Source organism: Chrysemys picta, chromosome 13 (genome assembly GCF_011386835.1).
Source record: "Chrysemys picta bellii isolate R12L10 chromosome 13, ASM1138683v2, whole genome shotgun sequence".
Lineage (NCBI taxonomy): Eukaryota > Metazoa > Chordata > Testudines > Emydidae > Chrysemys > Chrysemys picta.
The window spans coordinates 25828431-25848620 of NC_088803.1; the positions used below are offsets into that span (position 1 = coordinate 25828431).

The 20190-nt window shown below is 58.4% G+C and overlaps 1 protein-coding gene across 5 annotated transcripts in view; it reads left to right on the plus strand.

The window, feature by feature from the left end:
* Positions 1-18294, plus strand: part of MYH7B (myosin heavy chain 7B) — a 54179-nt gene extending 35885 nt beyond the window's left edge. For 3 of the 5 annotated variants that reach the window (XM_005295419.5, XM_042854967.2, XM_042854969.2), the window contains 19 exons: positions 798-1040; positions 2852-3028; positions 3425-3570; positions 4670-4760; positions 5703-6092; positions 6718-6844; positions 7779-7897; positions 9764-9960; positions 11869-12218; positions 13161-13285; positions 13996-14111; positions 14340-14532; positions 14742-14945; positions 15282-15407; positions 16077-16247; positions 16392-16496; positions 17065-17160; positions 17591-17728; positions 18172-18294. In XM_005295419.5, coding sequence (XP_005295476.1) covers positions 798-1040; positions 2852-3028; positions 3425-3570; positions 4670-4760; positions 5703-6092; positions 6718-6844; positions 7779-7897; positions 9764-9960; positions 11869-12218; positions 13161-13285; positions 13996-14111; positions 14340-14532; positions 14742-14945; positions 15282-15407; positions 16077-16247; positions 16392-16496; positions 17065-17160; positions 17591-17728; positions 18172-18183 — 3126 coding nt within the window. In that variant the 3' untranslated portion in view covers positions 18184-18294. Of the gene's footprint in view, positions 1-797; positions 1041-2851; positions 3029-3424; positions 3571-4669; positions 4761-5702; positions 6093-6717; positions 6845-7778; positions 7898-9763; positions 9961-11868; positions 12219-13160; positions 13286-13995; positions 14112-14339; positions 14533-14741; positions 14946-15281; positions 15408-16076; positions 16248-16391; positions 16497-17041; positions 17247-17590; positions 17729-18171 lie in introns of those variants that run through there. The other 2 variants (XR_006175554.2, XM_042854968.2) reach the window with 2 other exon arrangements.
* The last annotated feature ends 1896 nt before the right edge of the window (positions 18295-20190 follow it).

The window sequence follows — 20190 nt, forward strand, 5'->3', positions numbered from 1 at the left end:
GGGTGGTGAGAGTGGGGGTAGGCATGGGCATACCCCACTGGACAGGCCAAGTGTAATACCACAAGCCAGAACTGTCCCTTAGATGGGAACCACTAGCCTTCTGGCCCCTTGCACCCCAGAGGGCTCAGAAAAGAACCTCACACTGTGGACAGGATGGTTCAAAGGAGCAAGGCTCAGGAATGGAGAATTTTTAGGTCACTGCTCAGTCTGGTCTAGGCAGCGATGGTCCAGTGTCATCTGCTGGCCATTCAGCGGCTGGCATGAAATGAGATGGAAGGCCTTAGTCCAGTGCTGAGCAAATGCCCGTCTCACAAAAAGTCCCTTCATAAGGGGAACCCTTGTGTCAGGGCAGAGACTGAGGAATGAATGGGCCGCTCTGCGAAGGTGACCCCACCAGAACAGGCTGCAGCACATGGGTGGGAAGCGTGAGTGTCTGCTGGCCAAGCTTTGCCTGCTCCCTGGAGTGCGGTCTCCAGGCACTGTCAGTCCAGCACCTCCCACCACCTGAAACACCTGAAGCAGAAGGACCAGCATCAGCTTCAGCAGCTCTCCTGTTCCCCTTTGGCCCTAAGGGACGGGAAGAGAAAGGATGGGAACGTGCCAGAAAGAAACAAAAGCTTCCTTCCATCTGCCTGAATGGCTTGTGCTTGCTCTCTACATTAAGTGAAGAGCATCAGCAGCTAGTGTCCAGGAGAATGAGGGTGTAGTGGTCTCTGCCAGGGGCTAGGACCCCTGCCTGGCTGGTAATATTTCCTGGGGGAAATGGATGAGCATGTGTTTCCTTGTGCCTCTTCCAGGAACAAGACAACCTAGCTGATGCAGAAGAGCGCTGTGACCTGCTGATCAAAACCAAGATCCAGCTGGAGGCCAAGGTGAAAGAGCTGATGGAGCGTCTGGAGGACGAGGAGGAGATGAACGCGGACCTGACCTCCAAGAAACGCAAGCTGGAGGATGAATGTGCTGAGCTGAAGAAGGACATTGATGACTTAGAGCTCACGCTGGCCAAGGTGGAGAAGGAGAAGCATGCCACAGAGAACAAGGTAACCAGCACTGCATGTGAGAGGGGTCACTGTGCAACTGCTGCTGCCAGTTACTGGGGGCTCCACAGAGCTCTGTGGCCACACTCCCGATGGCTTCCCTGAGTGTCATGACTGTAGGAGCCCAGGGATCTGCTCAGGGAGAGGAGGTTGCTGTTAGGGTGTGAGAGGAAGGGCTGAGTCTCTGATAGGGCTGGGCAAAATGCAGCCTGGCTCTGTAGAAGGTAGTATCTGAAAGAGCAAAAACCTCTCTGGCTCCAGAGCATTGCACAGTCTGTGCAGCAATAAGCGAAGCTGGGGGTAATGCCACGATTTTCCACTTGCAAAAACTGCCTTCAGTTTTGCCTGGTGTAGCTGGTGAAAGCCTTGGAATAAGAAACAAGCCCATGACAGACCTGCAAGAGCAATGGGGCTAAAGGCAGTAATGGTGACAGTGACGGTGAGGCTGCTGACGGTGATGGAGGTGATGAAGGCAGTGGTGGGGATGGCAGTTCTTGTGATGTTGGTGGAGATGGTGGTGGTGCCTAGGGCAGCCCTCACTGGAAATGCCAAGGTCAGGGCAGGTTGCAAAAGGGAGAGCAGATAATACCAAAGACTGGTGGGTAACACTGAAGTACATTCACTGGTCACAAACTGTGCTTCTGATTCCCCACACTGGTTATCAAGAAGCTCAAAAAAAAAAAAAAAAAAAGGAAATCACACAGCCCCCTGTATTGCATTCCAGTTCTCTGGCTCCCCATTGGCACCTAGGTCCAGTACAGTGAGAAGTTATTTAAAAACTATACAAAATGTTGTTCTGATCCCCAAAGGGCCAGCCACATTGCCAGGTCAATATTAGTTTGGCTCTTACCCAAAATATCATGTTGCCAGCCAGTCCTTCAGTATCTAAAACTAAGGGTTTATTATAAGGAAAAAAGAAAGAACAAGAAGAGATTTATTAAATGTAAAGCACTCAGATACATACAGAGACTTCAGAGTCCATATATCAGGTTCTTAGCAGTATTGGTGAGTTTGCTGGCTTGAAAGTCCCCCTGGAATATATCCACAGCTTGGATAGGTCATTCAGGCCTTTGTTCAGAGCTTCAGTTTGTAGAAAAGTTACTCCAGTGGGAAGCAGGCCTGAAGACAAAATGGAGATGTTGCAGTTGCCCTTTATATTCTTTTGCCATGAGGCTTGTATTTTCTGTGGCCCATACACAAGCTTCACAGCACATGGAAAAGCCTTAGAGTTCTTTGTCCATAGGCATGCCCTTACATGGCTTGCTGACTCATCAGATGTGTTCCCTGGCTTTTTCATTTGGTTTATTGTACGGCTGATGTCCCTTGATGGGCCATCAAGCTGGCTTAGTGCTGATGCCAATCTGTCTGGGGGTGTCACCCAGAAACACAGCACAAGATTGGAAATACAGATATATCCTACCTATCTATAACTCACAATACAAAGGTGCTACAAACATATAAACAAGATGATCATATTTGGCAAATTGTAACATTTTTGTAGATACCTTACGTGGCATATCTAGCATGATTCATTGCAATTTTACAATATTGGTATCCATAATATCATTAAGTGTCTCCCATATTCCATACAGCATCACACAAGGTAGTGGAAGTCATGGTGGTGGTGGTGAGGATGGTAGTGATGAGGGCAGTGATGGCGATGATGGTGAGGAAGGTGGTGGTGGGGATGGTGAAGATGGCAGCGATGGTGATGGAGATGAAGGCAGTGGTGGTGATGTGGTGGTTAAGCTCTCCTCTGCCCCCACCCCCTGACTCCTGAGGAGTTAAGCTCTCTTCTTCCTCTGCCGGCCTAGGTTAAAAACCTGATTGAAGAAATGGCGGCTCTGGATGAGATCATTGCCAAGCTGACCAAGGAGAAGAAAGCGCTGCAGGAGGCGCATCAGCAGGCCCTAGATGACCTGCAGGCTGAAGAGGACAAAGTCAACACGCTGACCAAGGCCAAAGTCAAACTGGAACAGCAAGTGGATGACGTGAGTAAAACATGAATGAAAGACCAGTGACAGCAATCCCATTGTATGAATGGGTTGTGTGCCCCCAGGGGAACTGCCCCAACCCATGCATGGGCCGTGTGCCCCCAGGGGAACCGCCCTGACGCAGGGATGGGCCATGTGCCTCCGGGGGAACCGCCCCGATGCAGGGATGGGCCGTGTGCCCCAGGGGAACTGCCCCGTTGCAGGGATGGGCCGTGTGCCCCCAGCGGAACTGCCCCGATGCAGAGGAGATATGTTAGATGCCATGCTAGGTTTCTGCCAGCGATGGAGACGGGACCTCTCATCAGAGGCAGGAGGAAGTGGAGAAGCAGGAGATGTCAGGGGCACTGGAGGGAGTATTTCCCTTCCGAATTTACATTTCTTCCTTCTCTCCAGCTGGAAAGTTCCCTGGAGCAGGAGAAGAAGATCCGAATGGACCTGGAGCGAGCGAAGCGCAAGCTGGAAGGGGATCTGAAGCTGACCCAGGAGTCTGTGATGGATCTGGAGAACGACAAGCAGCAACTGGAGGAGAAACTCAAAAAGTGAGTATTGACAGTGCCCGGGGAAATACCCCGCAGCCAACCCCAGCAGGCGCCGCTCCTGCCACCTGCGTCCTCCTGCACTGAGCAGGCCCGTGGGTGCAGTGGGCTGGAGTTCTCACTTCTTGGGGCTGTTTCCAGACTAGAAACTGCTGTTCTCCTTTGTAGCATCTAGTGATCCCAGCCATGCTCAAAACCCACTGCGCTGGGCACTACCCAGAGACCCAGGGAGAGGGTCTAACCAGCCCAGTGCAGGAGGGGTTCTCATCCCCATGTTGCCGTGGGGCCTGAGGCTCAGAGGATGCAGTAATTTACCCAGGGGAGCCTGTGGCAGAGGCAGGAACAGAGGCAGATCTCCCGACTCGTGGTCCAGAACTTTACCCGCCCGATCAAACTGCCTTCCAGCGCTCCAGGCTTTGGGAAGAAAAGCACCCAAAGCTTTAAGAGACGCTGCTGTGCTGAGCTGTCACCTGCAGCCCCCAGAGGCTGCAAATGTAACTGACAAGTTGGCAGGGTTGATATCACCTACCGCAACCCAATTCATGGATGGGCCGTGTGCCCCCAGGGGAACCACCCCGACCTAGGGATGGGCCGTGTGCCCCCAGGGGAACCACCCCGACCTAGGGATGGGCCGTGTGTCCCCAGGGGAACCGCCCCGAGGCAGGGATGGGACGTGTGCCCACAGGAGAACCACCCCGACCCAGAGATGGGCCGTGTGCCCCCAGGGGAACCGCCCCGACCCAGGGATGGGCCGTGTGCCCCCAGGGGAACCGCCCCGAGGCAGGGATGGGCCGTGTGCCCCCAGGGGAACCGCCCCGAGGCAGGGATGGGCCGTGTGCCCCCGGGGGAACCGCCCCGACCCAGGGATGGGCCGTGTGCCCCCCAGGGAACCCGATGTAGAGGGGTTGGCTTAGGTGCTCTGCTAGAGTTCTCTGAACAGTATAGGTTGCAAGTACAGGTTCATTCCTCCCTTGGTACAGGACAAAGCACGAGTCACTAGCTTGCAGGGAAGTCTCCTGCACTGGCCCATGGGGGATAGGCTAGGAGGGGCCTGGCAGCTGTTCTCTGCCTAAGCGCAGGCCTATGTCCTGGTTCTGTGCAGGAAAGAGTTTGAGACAAGCCAGCTGAATTCAAGGATTGAAGATGAGCAAGTGCTTGGGGCCCAGCTACAGAAGAAGATCAAAGAGCTGCAGGTAAAGGAGTGTTGTGCAGCGAACAGCCAGGGGGCTGGGGAGGAGAGTGCCCCAGGGCGGACAGAGAAGCTTGTCCCTGAGCGGGCAGAGCACTGCCTGCCTCCCTGGGCCTGCTGCCTCCTCTGGGGAGCTGTGTGGAGAGGTCTCTGCTTTCCACCATCCCTTCCTGCCAGGACGTCCGAGCTAGTGTGTCTCCCCCACCCCTCTCTCCAGCCCTGGGGACTCGATCCCAGTTCAGCTGGGCACGTTTCAGATCTAATGGAGCCAGCTGGCTTCCCCAGAAGCCCAGGAGCACCTTACGTGCCGACCCTGTGTGGGGCCTTGAGAGAGGTGTTCTTGTTAGCAGCGCTCTGAGCACTGACCTCACTGAGCCCTGCAGGGATGCCTGGGGAAAGCCAAGCCAGCGCAGTGGGGCTGGTGCGCTCCGGACCAATGCCAGGCAGGATCTGTAGGGGAGGCAGGTTAAATGGGGTTGGGTTTGCGGGTTTTTTAATTAAAAACTCAAAGACAAGCTCCTGGCCTTTCAGCCGGGAGGGAGCTAGCCCTTTGCCTGCACACCAGAACCTCAAATCCAACCCCCCAAACCCTGATGTCACAGTTTGGCCCGTCTCACAAAGGGCCAAACCAGAACCCCAGGGCTGGATCGCCCTAGCTATGGGGGTGGGACTGGGCTTGGAATCCTGATTCACAGCTGGACCCAGATTGGGTGGCTCAGACCCAGCTCTCCAAAGGCTTTAGGGGTGATCGTGTTAGCAGAGTCAGCATTGGGACTGCCGCTGGGACATTAGCCCAGCCCGGGAGCCTGGGGCACTGGCTGCCTGTCCCAGTGGGGTGGCTTGGTGCTGCAGTGAGGCTCTCGCTTCAGCTGGGATGGCGAGGATGCTGGTGCTGCCAGCGTTTTGCCTGGCCCCATAGCACCTGCCACGCTTTGTCCCCCGCCAGGCCCGCATTGAGGAGCTGGAGGAGGAGCTGGAGGCCGAGCGAGCGGCGAGGGCCAAGGTGGAGAAGCAGCGCGCGGAAGTGGCGCGGGAGCTGGAGGAGCTGAGCGAGCGGCTGGAGGAGGCGGGCGGCGTGACGGCTGTCCAGCTGGAGATGAACAAGAAACGGGAGGCAGAGTTCCTGAAGCTGCGCAGGGACCTGGAGGAGGCGACGCTGCAGCATGAGTCGACGGCTGCGGTCCTGCGCAAGAAGCACGCCGACACCGTGGCCGAGCTGGGCGAGCAGATCGACAACCTGCAGAGGGTCAAGCAAAAGCTGGAGAAGGAGAAGAGTGAGATGAAGATGGAGGTGGACGACCTGTCATCCAACATTGAGTATCTCACCAAGAACAAGGTGAGGGGTTGGGGAGCTGTGAGCAGGGCTGCTCCCCACTGGGTGGAACCAGACCTGCTTAGGGGTGGGGGATTAGGGTGCCTGAGAGCGGCTGGAGGCCGAGGCAGGCTCTAAGTTCTAACACGGCAAGTGCAGGTGGTTTGCGCAAGAGTCTGGGGCTCTGAGCTCAGCTCTGATGTTCGCTTGGCCAAGTCACTAACCTCCCTGCCTCCAGCTGCAAGTGAAGATAATGACGCGTACCTGCTCTGTGCTGGGCGGGAGGGGGGTCTCTGAAGCTGCTAAGATCAGAGCAAAGGCTGGAGCCGTTGGCGTTGAAAGCCCTAGATGCTGCATGTGTGCAGAACAACAGCTGAGCTGTCTGAAGGCAGCTGCAGGTCCTGTTCCTCTACCGAGGGGGACATGTGAGGGTCCCCTACTGGCAGGGCTCTGTGTGAGAGGCTAATGGGAATCCTGTTTTGCATCACTCAGCTGGGTCAGAGAATGCGGGATGACCCAGTCTCAAACCATAGCCTAGGAGACAGGACAGTTCCTGGGGAGGTGTGTTCAGCAGCTGAGCCTGTTTGGAAGAACAAAGTTGTCTAGCTCAGGGATGCCGATCTGACGCTGCCCTGACTGCTCGCTGCAGGCAAATGCAGAGAAGCTGTGCCGAACGTATGAGGACCAGCTGAGCGAGGCCAAGTCCAAAGTGGATGAGCTGCAGCGCCAGCTGGCCGAAGTGAGCACCCAGCGCGGCCGGCTGCAGACTGAGAACGGTAGGTTCGGAACGCCTTCGCCTAGCTCCGGGACTGGCTGAGAGGGGCCCCGAGGCTGGGCTTGCTAAACCGGGGGTCTGGGATCAGCCACTTGCAGTTTGTCCTGCCTCTCGGAGAGGTCAATGTGCTCTTCTGGCAAAGCGGTGCCCTGAGGAGCTGAGCCGCTGCTGAACGTACCCGCCGGCCCCACCAAGGCTGGGCAGCATGGCCAGCCGAGACAGAACAGGAGAGGAGTAGTGTCAGCATCAGTGTGGCTATGGAATGTGCCATGACCTCAAGTGTTAACAGCAGGAAGCTACCTGCTGGCAGAGTTCCACCCCAGCAGTGCAGCTGCTGCCTTTGGGTCCAAGGATGCCAGGCTGGAGCCCCGGCAAGGCTGGGTTCTGCCCAGATTCTCCTGGGATCTGTGCTGAAAGGGCTGAGTGCATCAGGGAGCTGGGACATTAAGCTGAGGTCCCTGCTGCCCAGGTGAGAGATATAAAGAGCCCCTGGCACAAGGGATAATAGGCCCATTGCCCAGGCCAACACCCCCCCTACCAGCAAGCCAGGTTCTGCTACCCTAGACCATGTGGGGACCATCCAGGGCCCAGACTAGCTGTCAGCTCCTCTCAGCCTGTCTGAGATCCAACTCATTGCTTGGGGGATGGGAAATGCTAGATAAAGTCCATTTTGACTGACTCTGAGCTAGTGATGGGCCATAACTGCAAGGCCGGGTCCAGACTCCTCCAGCTCTGCGGGAGCTCAGAGATGGACTCAGGCCTATTGCTGTGAGTGAGCGCATCACCTTGGGCCCCCTGGAACCGTAGGCAGTTGGGGGTCAGTTCTGCGCCACATTGGTCAAGGGCCCCAGGGAGCTAAAGGACACGAGCACACGGCCTTGCATGGCTTCCATTTGCCCAGCTCCATTGCGGTTGTTTGGCTTTGTCTGCACTAGGGGAGCTAAGCCGGCTGCTGGAGGAAAAGGAGTCATTTATAAACCAGCTGAGCCGTGGCAAGACTTCGTTTACCCAGACTATTGAGGAACTCAAGAGGCAGCTGGAAGAAGAGACCAAGGTAAGGCTGTGTGATGGAGACGACTGGCTTTCTGGGGCCTCTCTCCTGTGGGAGGGAGGTTTGTTGGCCAGCCAGGAAGGGAGCTGGGCAGCCCATCAATGTGGATTTGCACCTGAGTCCCTAGAACGGGATGGAAAATCACAGAATCATAGCAGATTAAGGTTGGAAGTGACCGCAGGAGGTTATCTAGTCCAACCCCCTGCTCAAAGCAGGATCAACCCCAACTAAATCATCCCAGCCAGGGCTTTGTCAAGCCGAGCCTTAAAAGCCTCTAAGGATGGAGAGTCTACCACCTCCCGAGGTAACCCATTCCAGTGCTTCATCACACTCCTAGTGAAATAGTTTTTCCTAATATACAACCTAGACCATCCCCACTGCAACTTGAGACCATTGCTCCTTGTTCTGTCATCTGCCATCACTGAGAACAGCCGAGCTCCATCCTCTTTGGAACCCCCTTCAGGTAGTTGAAGGCTGCTATCAAATCCCCCCTCACTCTTCTCTTCTGCAGACTAAATAAGCCCAGTTCCCTCAGCCTCTCCTCGTAAGTCATGTGCCCCAGCCCCCTAATCATTTTAATTGCCCTCTGCTGACTCTCTCCAATTTGTCCACATCCTTTCTGTAGTGGCGGGAGGGCCCAAACTGGACGCAATACTCCAAATGTGGTCTCACCAGTGCCGAATAGAGGGGAATAATCACTTCCCTCGATCTGCTGGCAATGCTCCTACTAATGCAGCCCAATATGCTGTTAGCCTTCTTGGCAACAAGGGCGCACTGTTTACTCATATCCAGCTTCTCGTCCACTGTAATCCCCAGGTCCTTTTCTGCAGAACTGCCACTTAGCCTAAGCCAGTCGGTCCCCAGCCTGTAGCAGAGAATGGGATTCTTCTGTCCTAAGTGCAGGACTCTGCACTTGTCCTTGTTGAACCTCATCAAATTTCTTTTGGCCCAATCCTCTAATTTGTCTAGGTCCCTCTGGACCCTATCCCTATCCTCCACATATCTACCTCTCCCCCCAGCTTAGTGTCATCCATGAACTTGCTGAGGGTGCAATCCATCCCATCATCCAGATCATTAATGAACATGTTGAACAAAACCGGCCCCAGGACTGACCTCTGGGGCACTCCACTTGACACCAGCTGCCAACTAGACATTGAGCCGTTGATCACTAACGGTTGAGCCCAACGATCTAGCCAGCTTTCTATCCACCAAACTGCCAGTCATTGGCCAGACCGACACTAGGCCTGGCCATGCTCAGGGGCACCCAGCCCAGCCAAGCCCGGCAAGGGGCTGAAGCCACTGCTCTGAGCAGGAAAAACATGTCTTGGAGGGTAGCTGTGCGGGGGGGCCTTGGCCAGCACAGACCCTGGGAATGGGACCCTGCGCCTGGTGCTGGGGTTGGATCCAACCCTGGTAAGTCGTGAGCAGTCGCTCAGCCCAGGCAGTGGCTTTCTGGGGCCCTGTGTGAAGGGAGCTGGTGGGTGTTGGTCTGTCACCCAGCAGGCTGCTCTCTGCACACCCCCACATGCACCCCCGCCACTGCACAACTTGGGGTCAGTCTCAGCAGAGTGGCCAGGGAGGCTGAACCCCCTTCTGCTAGGCTGCCCCTGCAGGGCCGGTTTGTGGCACACAGGAGGGGAGACCGGCACTGCTGCTGCTGGTGTGGGACGTGCCCTACACAGAAAGCACCAGTTCCCAGGCCAGCAATCCAGCATCCTTCACTGGAGCTAGACTCCCCGCGCTAAAGGAGGCACTGCCCCAGCCGGTCCCGGCCTTGGGTAGCACTGGTTAAGCGTGAAGACTGACTCCCACCCCAGGCCTGGGCGGAGCCCGCTGCCCATCTCGGCTCTCCTGCCTTCCTCTTTGCAGTCCAAAAATGCCTTGGCTCATGCTCTGCAAGCCTCGCGCCATGATTGCGACCTGCTGCGGGAGCAGTACGAGGAGGAGGTGGAAGCCAAGGGGGAGCTCCAGAGGACCCTGTCGAAGGCCAATGCTGAGGTGGCCCAGTGGAGAACCAAGTATGAGACAGATGCCATTCAGAGGACAGAGGAGCTGGAGGAAGCCAAGTAAGTTCCAGCAAGGTTCATGCACTGGGTGCTGGCTGTTCCATCCTCCTGCTGGGGCCGCTTGGGAGCAGATCTCCTGGGTGGCTGCAGGTCTCTGCAAAGGGATAGGGCACCTCCTGAGCTGACACTCTCATGTATATCTGCAGAGACATCTCTGCGTTCACACAGAGACAAAGCCTGGCTCAGCGAACGCCCGCATGCTGGACCCGGCCAAGGGATATGTTGCCTGTTGGCACTGAGTGGGAGAGCAGGGTTCTCTGCCTCAAGCTGCCAACCACCAGTGTTACCCAGGGACTGCCCTGAACGTCCAGTGTGTTGCTCAGTGGGGGCTTGCATGGGGATCTGTGCATCAGCCAACATGTCTATGGGTGCACACACAGCCATGTGCCAAATGGGTTTGCATGGGGGCCGGCAGCTGTCCAGGGGTGGAGTGGCGTTTGTGGAAGAACATAAGAACGGCCATATGGGGTCAGACCAAAGGTCCATCTAGCACAGTATCCTGTCTTCTGACAATGCCAAGTGCCCCAGAGGGAATGAACAGAACAGGTAATCATCAAGTGAGCCACCCCCTGCTGCCCATTCCCAGCTTTGGCAAACAGAGGGTAGGGACACCATCCCTGCCCATCCTGCTAATAGCCATTGATGGACCTATCCATGAATTTATCTAGTTCTTTTTTGAATCCTGTTATAGTTTTGGCCTTCACAACATCCTCTGGCAAGGAGTTCCACAGGTTGACTGTGCGTTATGTGAAGAAATACTTCCTTTTTGTTTGTTTTAAAACTCCTGTCTATTAATTTCATTGCGTGATCCCTAGTTCTTGTATGTAAGTGGGGGAATTGTCCCGCTACTGTGGGGAACTTTCCTGGCTTATACGCTACCCTGGTGGAATTGGCTAGCGAAAGGATCTGAGTCCTCGCTCCCACTCCCTTTACCCAGAGAGGGAGGGCTCCACTTCCCCTCTCCTGTGTGGCAGAGTCCTCGCTCTGGGGCACAGGAACATCACAAACAGCCATCTCTGGAAAGGAAGGGAAGTTCACAGTCTGTCCCTCACATGTCCCAGGCCCTGGCGGTGCTGCAGGGATGCCGCAGGTCAGACACTTGCTCTGGTGGTGGCCATATGCCCTCAGGCTGTAGGTGGCAGGACCCTTCTTCCCAGTGTCGCACCCTCCCTCCTCCCCGCATCTGGGTTACGATCCCCCTCCCAGTGCGTCCTGCAAGACCTCGTGGCTGGGGGTGTCTCCCTGCGCTGGGCCCACTGCCCAGGCTCCCCCTCTCTCTCCCCAGCCGCGCACTGCACTTGGCTCTGGCCTGCTCCAGCTCCACTCTGCCTCAGCGCTGCTGCTGTTGCTCTGCTTCCAGCTCCCTGGGCTGCTCCTCCGGCCCTGCTCCCCAGCTCAGCTCGGGCTCCTGCCCTCTCCTTAGCTCTGCCCCATTCTGGCCCAGGCAGCTCCAGCTCACATGGAGGACAGGACACCCAGCCTCCTGACTCCCTCATTGGCCTGCTTGCCCTGTCAATCAGGCTGACCTGGAGCTTTGGCCTCTCCTCATTGGCCCTGGGGACTGTCAGTCTCATGGTCCTGATTTCTCATAAGCCCTTCCCCCTTCTTTTGGTACTGGGAGAGGGCCAACCTAACCCCCACTGCGTTTAATGAGAAGCCAGCAGCCCCCTTACGTCTGGGCCCAGAACTCCTTCCTTCCTTCCTCTCCGGGTCAGGACAGGAGAATCCAGAGGATGGGCTTGAGCCCAAGTCCATTGAGGACAATGGCAAGATTCCCCGACTCCCCGGGCTTGGAATCAGGCCCCTGTTGATTGAGTTGGCTTGAGGCGCATGCCTGCTGGGGACTGTGTCCACGCGTGGGAGCTGCTGTGCCCAGCCTCTAGCTCACCCTCTAATGGCGGTTGGCAGGAAGAAGCTGGCCATCCGGTTGCAGGAGGCGGAGGAGGCTGTGGAGGCAGCGCATGCCAAGTGCTCCTCCCTGGAGAAGACCAAGCACCGGCTGCAGACGGAGATCGAGGACCTGTCCATCGACCTGGAGAGAGCCAACTCTGCGGCCGCCGCGCTGGACAAGAAGCAGCGCAACTTCGACCGGATCCTGGCCGAATGGAAGCAGAAGTTCGAGGAGACCCAGGCAGAGCTGGAGTCCTCGCAGAAAGAGTCGCGCAGCCTGAGCACGGAGCTCTTCAAACTCAAGAACGCCTACGAGGAGTCCCTGGACAACCTGGAAACCCTCAAACGCGAGAACAAGAACCTCCAAGGTACAGCCGGGCTCCGACACCCAGCTCCGCACTCCTGGGGCTGAGCACAGCCGGGCTCCAGCACCCAGCTCCGCGTCCATGGGGCTGGGTACAGACAGGCTCCGGCCCTGAGCTCCATGTCTATGGGGCTGGGTACAGACGGGCTCTGGCCCTCATCTCTGCGTCCCTGGGGCTGGGCACAGACGGGCTCCGGCCCTCAGCTCCGCGTCCCTGGGGCTGGGCACAGCCGGGCTCCGGCACTCAGCACCACCCCTCTGCCTGTCCCTGGGGCTGGGCAGTGTTTGTGTCTCTTCCTCCCTGGCTCAGTGTAGAGCACTGCACTAGCAGCACTGCAAGGCAGGGCACTTGCACTATGAACCCCTGGGATAGTCACTTGTGTTGAAGAATAGACTTGCCTTCCTTGGCTGGGGTGTGTTTGGCCCCGCCTGGCCCTTGGACGGGTGTGAGTTTGGCCCTGCCTTCCCCTTGGCCCGGGTATGTTTGGCCCTGTGTGGCAGTTTGCACCACCCCAGGCTGGGCTGCTGGACTTGGGGGGCCCCATCCCGCTGGCTGCTAGTCTGAAATCAGTGGTCGTTCATCGAAGCTGCATTGTGTCCAAGGCAGCATGGGGGCACGCCCAGGCCAGCACTTTGCCCCTGCCCGCTGAGCACAGCCGTGTCTCTGGGCCCACTGGCCAGTGTGGGGCTTGAGGGGTGGCTGGCAGAGCCCCTGCCCAGCTGCAAGTGCCCAAACAGTCCACTTGAGGGCCTGGGCCTGCAGGTAAGGCTGGGAGGGGTCCAAATCCACATCCCATGACTGCGAGTCTGGCCGTTTGCCGTTTGTCAGGCAGGCCCAGGATGGGGGGAGGGGGTCGAAGCTGGGGGCTTTGCTTGACAGTCATGGGAAAGCCAGCGGTTAGGGAAACGCAGGCCCTACGTGCTCATGTTCTGGCCTCCTGCCCAGAGGAGATCGCCGACCTGACGGACCAGATCAGCCTGAGCGGCAAGACCATTCATGAGCTGGAGAAGGTGAAGAAGGCCCTGGAGGGCGAGAAGAGCGACATCCAGGCAGCGCTGGAAGAGGCTGAGGTGGGTTTGGGCCGCCCTGAGGGAAGGGGTGGGGCTCATGCTAACCAATGCCCCATTCCATGGCCTTGCGCACTGCAATGCCCTGTGCTGCCCCCTCCCTGTGGTGCCCCAGGGCCGGGGCTCCGAACACAGCCCTCTCTTCTGGGGGCTGTCAGCCTGTCAGAAATGCTCTCCGAGCCACTGCTGCCCCGGCACCCCTTCACCCACGTTGCTTTTGGGCAGTCATCAGCCACTCCCCAAACAACCACCCCTGCCCAGCACGATGGCTGCCACCTGCCCAGAGGCCTGTGGGTTCATGGGGGCTGTGGGGCAGGACTCCTGGGCTCTTTCCCTGCTCCGGCACTAACGTGTTCTGTGACCTTGGGCAAGTCACAGCATTTGTCCCTGGGGTTCCCCATTTGCCAGTGGGGGGTTGCAAGGATCCCCAGCGAGCCCGTCGCTCGCAGTGCAGCCAACGGCTGCTGTTCTCTGTGGCTGAGTGTGCGGCCGGCCGGTTCAGCCAGCCAGCACCAGGGCAGGGCGAGGGTTACCACCTCTGACCCAGCAACTCTGCCCCTCGGTCTCTTCGCCCTGCTGCGCCCAGCGCAGGCCGGCTCTAGCGCCCGGCCTCTTGGTACAGCCACGTTTTCAAAGGGGAGGCAGGGCCAAAGCCAGCCAGGAGAGGGACCCCACAATGCATGACAGTAATGCTCATCTGCTGCTGCCTGTAGGGGGCGCTGGAGCATGAGGAGAGCAAGACCCTGCGGATCCAGCTCGAGCTGTCCCAAATCAAGGCTGACGTGGAGAGGAAACTGGCCGAGAAAGATGAGGAGTTTGAGAACCTCAGGTAGGGGGGCCCCGGGCAGGAGCCCTGGCAGTGCCTGCCTGTGCCCACCTTCCACTGCTATCTAACCCACGGGCATGGCTTGGCAGAGCTCTCTGCAGAGCTGGCATAACCCCAGGGTAAAGGCAAAGGGCATGGGGCCCAGGCCGCCTCTGGGTTAGGGGCTCTGGGGCTGGCCCCGACCAGTAAGCTCTCAGCACTGGCGGTGGATTAACCCTTCTCCTCGCGCAGGCGTAACCACCAGCGAGCCATGGACTCCATGCAGGCCACACTGGACGCAGAGGCCAAGGCCAGGAACGAGGCCATCCGGCTGAGGAAGAAAATGGAGGGCGACCTGAACGAGATGGAGATCCAGCTGAGCCATGCCAACCGCCAGGCCGCCGAGTCCCAGAAACTTGTCCGGCAGCTCCAGGCCCAAATCAAGGTCAGTGGGGGGCAGGGTTCCAGCTGCTGCGCTGGGTGGGGGTGATTACAGCGCTCTGGAGTTGTCCTAGGCCCCAGCTGAAGGCAGGGCCAGCTGGTGCACCAGCCCGAAGCTGATGGCCCCGGGCCTGCATCCAGCCACTCTCTGGGTGCATTAGGCCCTGTCCATCTCCCTCCCCCCTTGACTGTGTGTGTGGCCACTGTGGGCAGGACTTGCAGATTGAGCTGGATGACACCTTGCGCCACAACGATGACCTAAAGGAGCAGGCGGCAGCCCTGGAAAGGCGCAACAACCTGCTGCTGGCCGAGGTGGAGGAGCTGCGGGCAGCGCTGGAGCAGGCCGAGCGGGGCAGGAAGCTGGCTGAGCAGGAACTGCTAGAGGCCACCGAGAGAGTCAACCTGCTGCACTCCCAGGTGAGCGGGAGCCTGCGCAGGCCCAGCCCATAGGACAGGGGGGCACACACAGGGCAGTTTGCTGGGCCCCTTCACCCCACACAGCACAGCGCCCTGGGCCACTGAGCTGCGAGGGCCAAGCTCCAGGCCCTTCCACACTGTGAGGACAGAGACTTTGGAGGTGACTGGAACCAGCCAAGGCCCTGCTACTGCCCAGCCCAGCCCAGTCCGGGCCTGCCCTGTGGAAACAGCTCTGTGCCACCTACCCCCATTTGAACAGCCCACCCTGCCCCTGTGCAAACAGCCCCGGCCCTGTCCCATCCCACCGCGAATAACCCGGCCCTGTTGCTGCTCCAGAACACAGGCCTGATTAACCACAAGAAGAAGATAGAGGCGGACCTCGCCCAGCTGAGCTCGGAGGTGGAGGAGGCCGTGCAGGAGTGTCGCAACGCTGAGGAGAAGGCCAAGAAAGCCATTACCGACGTAAGGGAGCGGTGGGTGGGGGGGGTGCTGGCCCTGCGTGGTCATGCACCCTGGTGCTGCAGCAGGCCGGTATTCGTAGAGTCCATGGCCAGAAGGGACCACTGTGATCCCCTTGTCTGAGCTCCTGTATAACAGGCCAGAGACCGGCCCCCCCAAGAGCAGAACGTGTAGAAAAACACCCAGTGCTGATTCAAAACCTGCTGTGCTGGAGTCTCCCCCAGGGCCCTTGGTAAATTGTTCCAGTGAGTAATTCCCCTCTCTAGTAAACACTTGCGCCGTATTTCCAGTCTGAACGGGTCTAGCTTCAGCTCCTAGCCCCTGGATCCTGTTAGGCCTTCCTCTGCTAGACTGAAGAGCCCAGTATTAAATATTGGTTCCCTATGCAGGTACTTGCAGACTGATCAAGTCACCCCGAACCATCTCTTTGTTAAGCTAAGTTGATTGAGCTCCACGAGGTTCTCACAATAAGGCAGCAGCTCAGGTTGTTCGGGGTTCACTGCTGCCCTCCATGTACCACTTGAGGTGAAGGGGGTGTCATGGATCAGCAGCCGGTGTGGGATGGACAACGAGCCTGCATCCCTCTCCAGCACTCCTGCCAGCTGCACTGACTGATTGCACGAGGCCCGGCCCAGGCACTGACAGACCCCCCACTTCCTTTGGTCCCCTCAGGCAGCCATGATGGCGGAGGAGCTGAAGAAAGAGCAGGACACCAGCGCGCACCTGGAGCGGATGAAGAAGAACATGGAGCAGACCATCAAGGACCTGCAGATGCGCCTGGACGAGGCCGAGCAGATCGCCCTGAAAGGGGGCAAGAAGCAGATCCAGAAGCTGGAGGCCAGGGTAAGTGCTGGCAGGGGCCCCAAGTGCAGACTGGGCTCAGGTGGGGTCTCCTCCCCTGCTGCCAGGCCAGGGCCTGGCCCTCCCAGCTCAGCCTGATCTGGGCAGCTGGGAGCCCAGAGCTGACCGCCCTGCTTCTGCCCACAGGTGCGCGAGCTGGAGGGGGAGCTGGACATCGAGCAGAAGAAGAACGCCGAGACCCAGAAAGGCATTCGCAAATACGAGAGGAGGGTCAAGGAGCTGACCTACCAGGTACAGCCCTGCAGGGCTCCCCTCCCACCAACCCCCACAGCCAGTTCCCTGCCTCCCCCTGCTCCCACACCAGGCTCCTGCTGTTCCCCCCCCCCTCCAGGCTCCCAGCCACCATCCCCTGTACTGAGCTCCCAACCCCACCTGCCTGCCCCTACACAAGACTCCAAGGCCCACCCGCACCAGGTGCCAAGCCTCAGCCCCTGCCCTGCAGGAGGCCCCAGTCCCTGGGCACAGCACACATCACCTGCAAGAAAACCCACAGACTCTTCCAGCCCTCCCAGGGCAACATGGGGCTTCTGGCCTAGTCCCCCAATTCCTCCTGACTTCTGCTGCCCTGGGATGGCCTCCTCCTTGCCCCAGGGTAGGAAGCAGTGGCTGAGCAGCCTGGGCTCTGTGGGGAGGGGGTGGGGGTCTGTGGCAGTGGATCTTCACTGTGGGTCCATGGGGAGGGAAGATCAGCCAGTAAGGGAAAGTGGGGGAGGGGAAGCTGTGGACAGGCCAGGGGCAGGCAGCAGCCTGGCTGGCAGGGGCTGACAACTCACTAGCAATCCTGGCTGGGCTCTTTCAGACTGAGGAGGACAGGAAGAACCTGGCACGGATGCAGGACCTGATTGACAAACTGCAGAGCAAGGTCAAGAGCTACAAGCGCCAGTTCGAGGAGGCGGTAAGTGCCAGGCCGAGATCCTACGCCCCTGCCCTCTTAGGCAGGACACACCTGGCCCTTCTCCTGCCGGGCTGGAGCCTGGACCCCTCTCCTGCCAGGGCTCAGCCTGCTCCTGAATAGCCTGGGCTTCCCCATAGCCCAGCACTGGGACCAGAGCGAACCCAAGGCCCAAGCCAGCTGGGGTCCTCGCCACTCCGGTGGGGAGCCCTCCTTGCAGCAGAGGTGTGAACATGCTGGCAGGACAGGAGGGGACAATTGTACCAGCCCTGCCAATGCCCTGCCCAGTCTGTGGAGGGGGCCTAGGATCCCAGCACCGCCCCCTGCTGAGGGAGATGTACAAAGCTGCCCAGGAAGTGAGGGGCTGGCACCTCAGTCCAGGCCATGGCTTGTCTTTGGAGAGTCTTGACCCCCTTTGCACTGCCGGGCGTAGGAGCAGCAGGCCAACTCCAACCTGGTGAAGTACCGCAAGGTGCAGCACGAGCTGGATGACGCCGAGGAGCGGGCCGACATCGCCGAGACGCAGGTGAACAAGCTGCGCTCCCGCACCAGGGACGTCATCACCTCCAAGGTAAGGCACTTGCTGCAGAGCCTGGCTCTGCGGCGCACTGGGGGGCCCAGCGAGGCCCGAACTAACCCGGATGTGGGCCCTGAGAAGGGAAGGGGAGGGGCAGAGAAGCTGTCCGGGGCTACAGCCAGCTCCATGTTTGCACCAGCCCCATGGGCAGCAAGTCCCACAGCTACAGGCTTATCAAATGGGCCCACAGACCCCCGCTCCTCTCAACTGCCAGGCCCCCTGGGGCCAGGCAGAGACCAGCCAGGAGGAGCCGCTGCATCGGGCCAGGTCCATGCATGGAAACAGCAGCCACTCCAGGGAGTGAGCCATGTACCTCGACTCAGAGAGGTGCCTGGCCCAGACCTCTGCAGAGGGTGCTGCCGCTGGCAGGATGGTTGCGCCCTGCTCCACCCCAGCAAGGCAAACATCCTGAGTCCGTGTTTCTTTTCTGTTGCCAGCACGAGGAGTAGGAGCCGCAGCACCCGCCCCACCACCATCACACCTGCCTGTTGTGTGTTAGGTGCAACTGGCTGCAACAGTCATTGCATCTCTGTGCTGAGTGAATAAACAGCTTCCAAAGAGCACAGGCTCCTTGCCGTCTGTGGGGTGGGAGGAAAGCCCCAGCGGGGCTCTGCGCACAGGGGCTTACATCAGCCCAAGAACGGTTGGCAGCAGGACTGCGAGAGGAATGTGCCAAGAGCTAGGCAGCAAGGAGAACTGAGGCAGGGAGTTTGCTACCAGCTAGGACCTAGTTATCCTTTGGGATCAGCCCCGGAGGGGACTGTGGGGGGCTGCCTGACAGCACACAAGGCTGTGCGGGGAGCAGCCCGCTGGAGGACATGGGAGCGAAGGACAGGACCATGGAGAGTTTGGTACTAACCATTAACTCTGGTTTAGCTCGCCCAGGCCAGCTCCAGTACCCAGGTTCGTATCCCTGTGGCGAACAAACCCCAGCTGTCATTTAGCCCCTACGAGCAGCACTGGCTGGGAAGTCCCAACCCTCAGTAGAACAGGCCCAGCTTTGGCAGCAGCTCAGCACACTACGCTGGCTCCCCAGCACGGTGCTTCAGCCCTGCTGCTGCTCGAGAGGGACACGAGCCAGGGGAGCGGCGAGATCAGTTATTGGAGCAGGCCCCAGGAGGAGCCAAAGGAGTGGCTATTTCAGTGCAGAGCCAGGTCCATTGTTGGAAGAGCTCCCGTTACCCCTGCCCCAAGGCTGCCTTTGTCAGGACACAGTAAGGCAGCGACTGGGGCAATGTTCTAGTAGCTCAGATGTGTGACTCACGTTCACATCCCGAGACTGTTTTTTGCAGTAAGCCTGGCCTGACTCTGTCCTCAGGGCGAGGGAACAATCCCAAGCAGCATTGGAGGGAGAGGGGAACGCAGGGCTGCTGAGGTCCCCAAGCTGCAATTCCAGAGTCAGATCAGATATTGAAGGGGAAACTACTGCAAACCATGCTCCTGTTCTCCAGCTGCAAGGAGTGGGGAGATGCTACTGAACAGGCCCCTTTCATGGGGCTGCATGGACAAATCCACGCAGAGTAAGGGTGCAGCTCCGCTGCAATAAAACACCCACAACTGGCCTGTGGCAGCTGATGCAGGCTCACGTTGCTATTAAATTGCAGTGGAGACATTCGGGCTCAGAGCCTGGGCTCTAGCGTGAGCCAGAAGGTCTGATATAGGCCAGCCATGGGCGTGGTGTTGCAGTGTAGACAGGCCCGAAGAGGGCAGGGCTTTAGTCTCCCTTTCTCTGCTCTGCAGGGCAGTTCCCAAGGAGGCAGCACTCAAAGGCATTTAAAACCCTGGAGAAACAGAGGGCAACAGAAGAGCCCTGCTAGGCTCAGCCAGTTTGTGTGTTCCCCTGTGCCTGAAACAGCCCTCCTTCCCCTATGTGTGAGGCAGCCTCCCACTCCTCAGGGCCCACCTAGCAGCTGGCCTTATTTACCCCCCATCTTTGCTCAGCCTCTCCCCGCACCCACCTGGCCGCTGCGGCAGGAGACTTTCCAAGACAGCCATTGCTCAGAAGCGCTTTCTCCTGTTCACAGCTGTTGGCAGTTGTTTAGACAGTGAGTTTTTTGGGGTCACCACCCTGGGCCTTGCAAGTGTGCAAGGCAGTGGGCAGGCTTACGGTGCTCTAGACAAGTAAGGTCACTGCATAAGGCCCTACCCACCAGTGGTTCAGAAATGGGGTACATTGAACTGCATGCAGACTGTCTGGACCTGGTTTACATAACTTGTGCACAGCCAAATTGTGCAGGGGATGAGTGTTCAAAAGTGTTAAAATGTCAAGCACTCACCCACCATCCAGCAGGGAGTTTAGACTTCAGCCGAGAGAGCACCCAAGGCAGGGGCGAACACCAGAGCGAGCACAATGCCAGCGAACCCATAGGCATTTGGAGAGGACCACAACCTAAGAGGGAGCGTTGCACTCAAGCAGGGATAGGGCATAGATCCTATCACCACAGTAGGCCAGACCC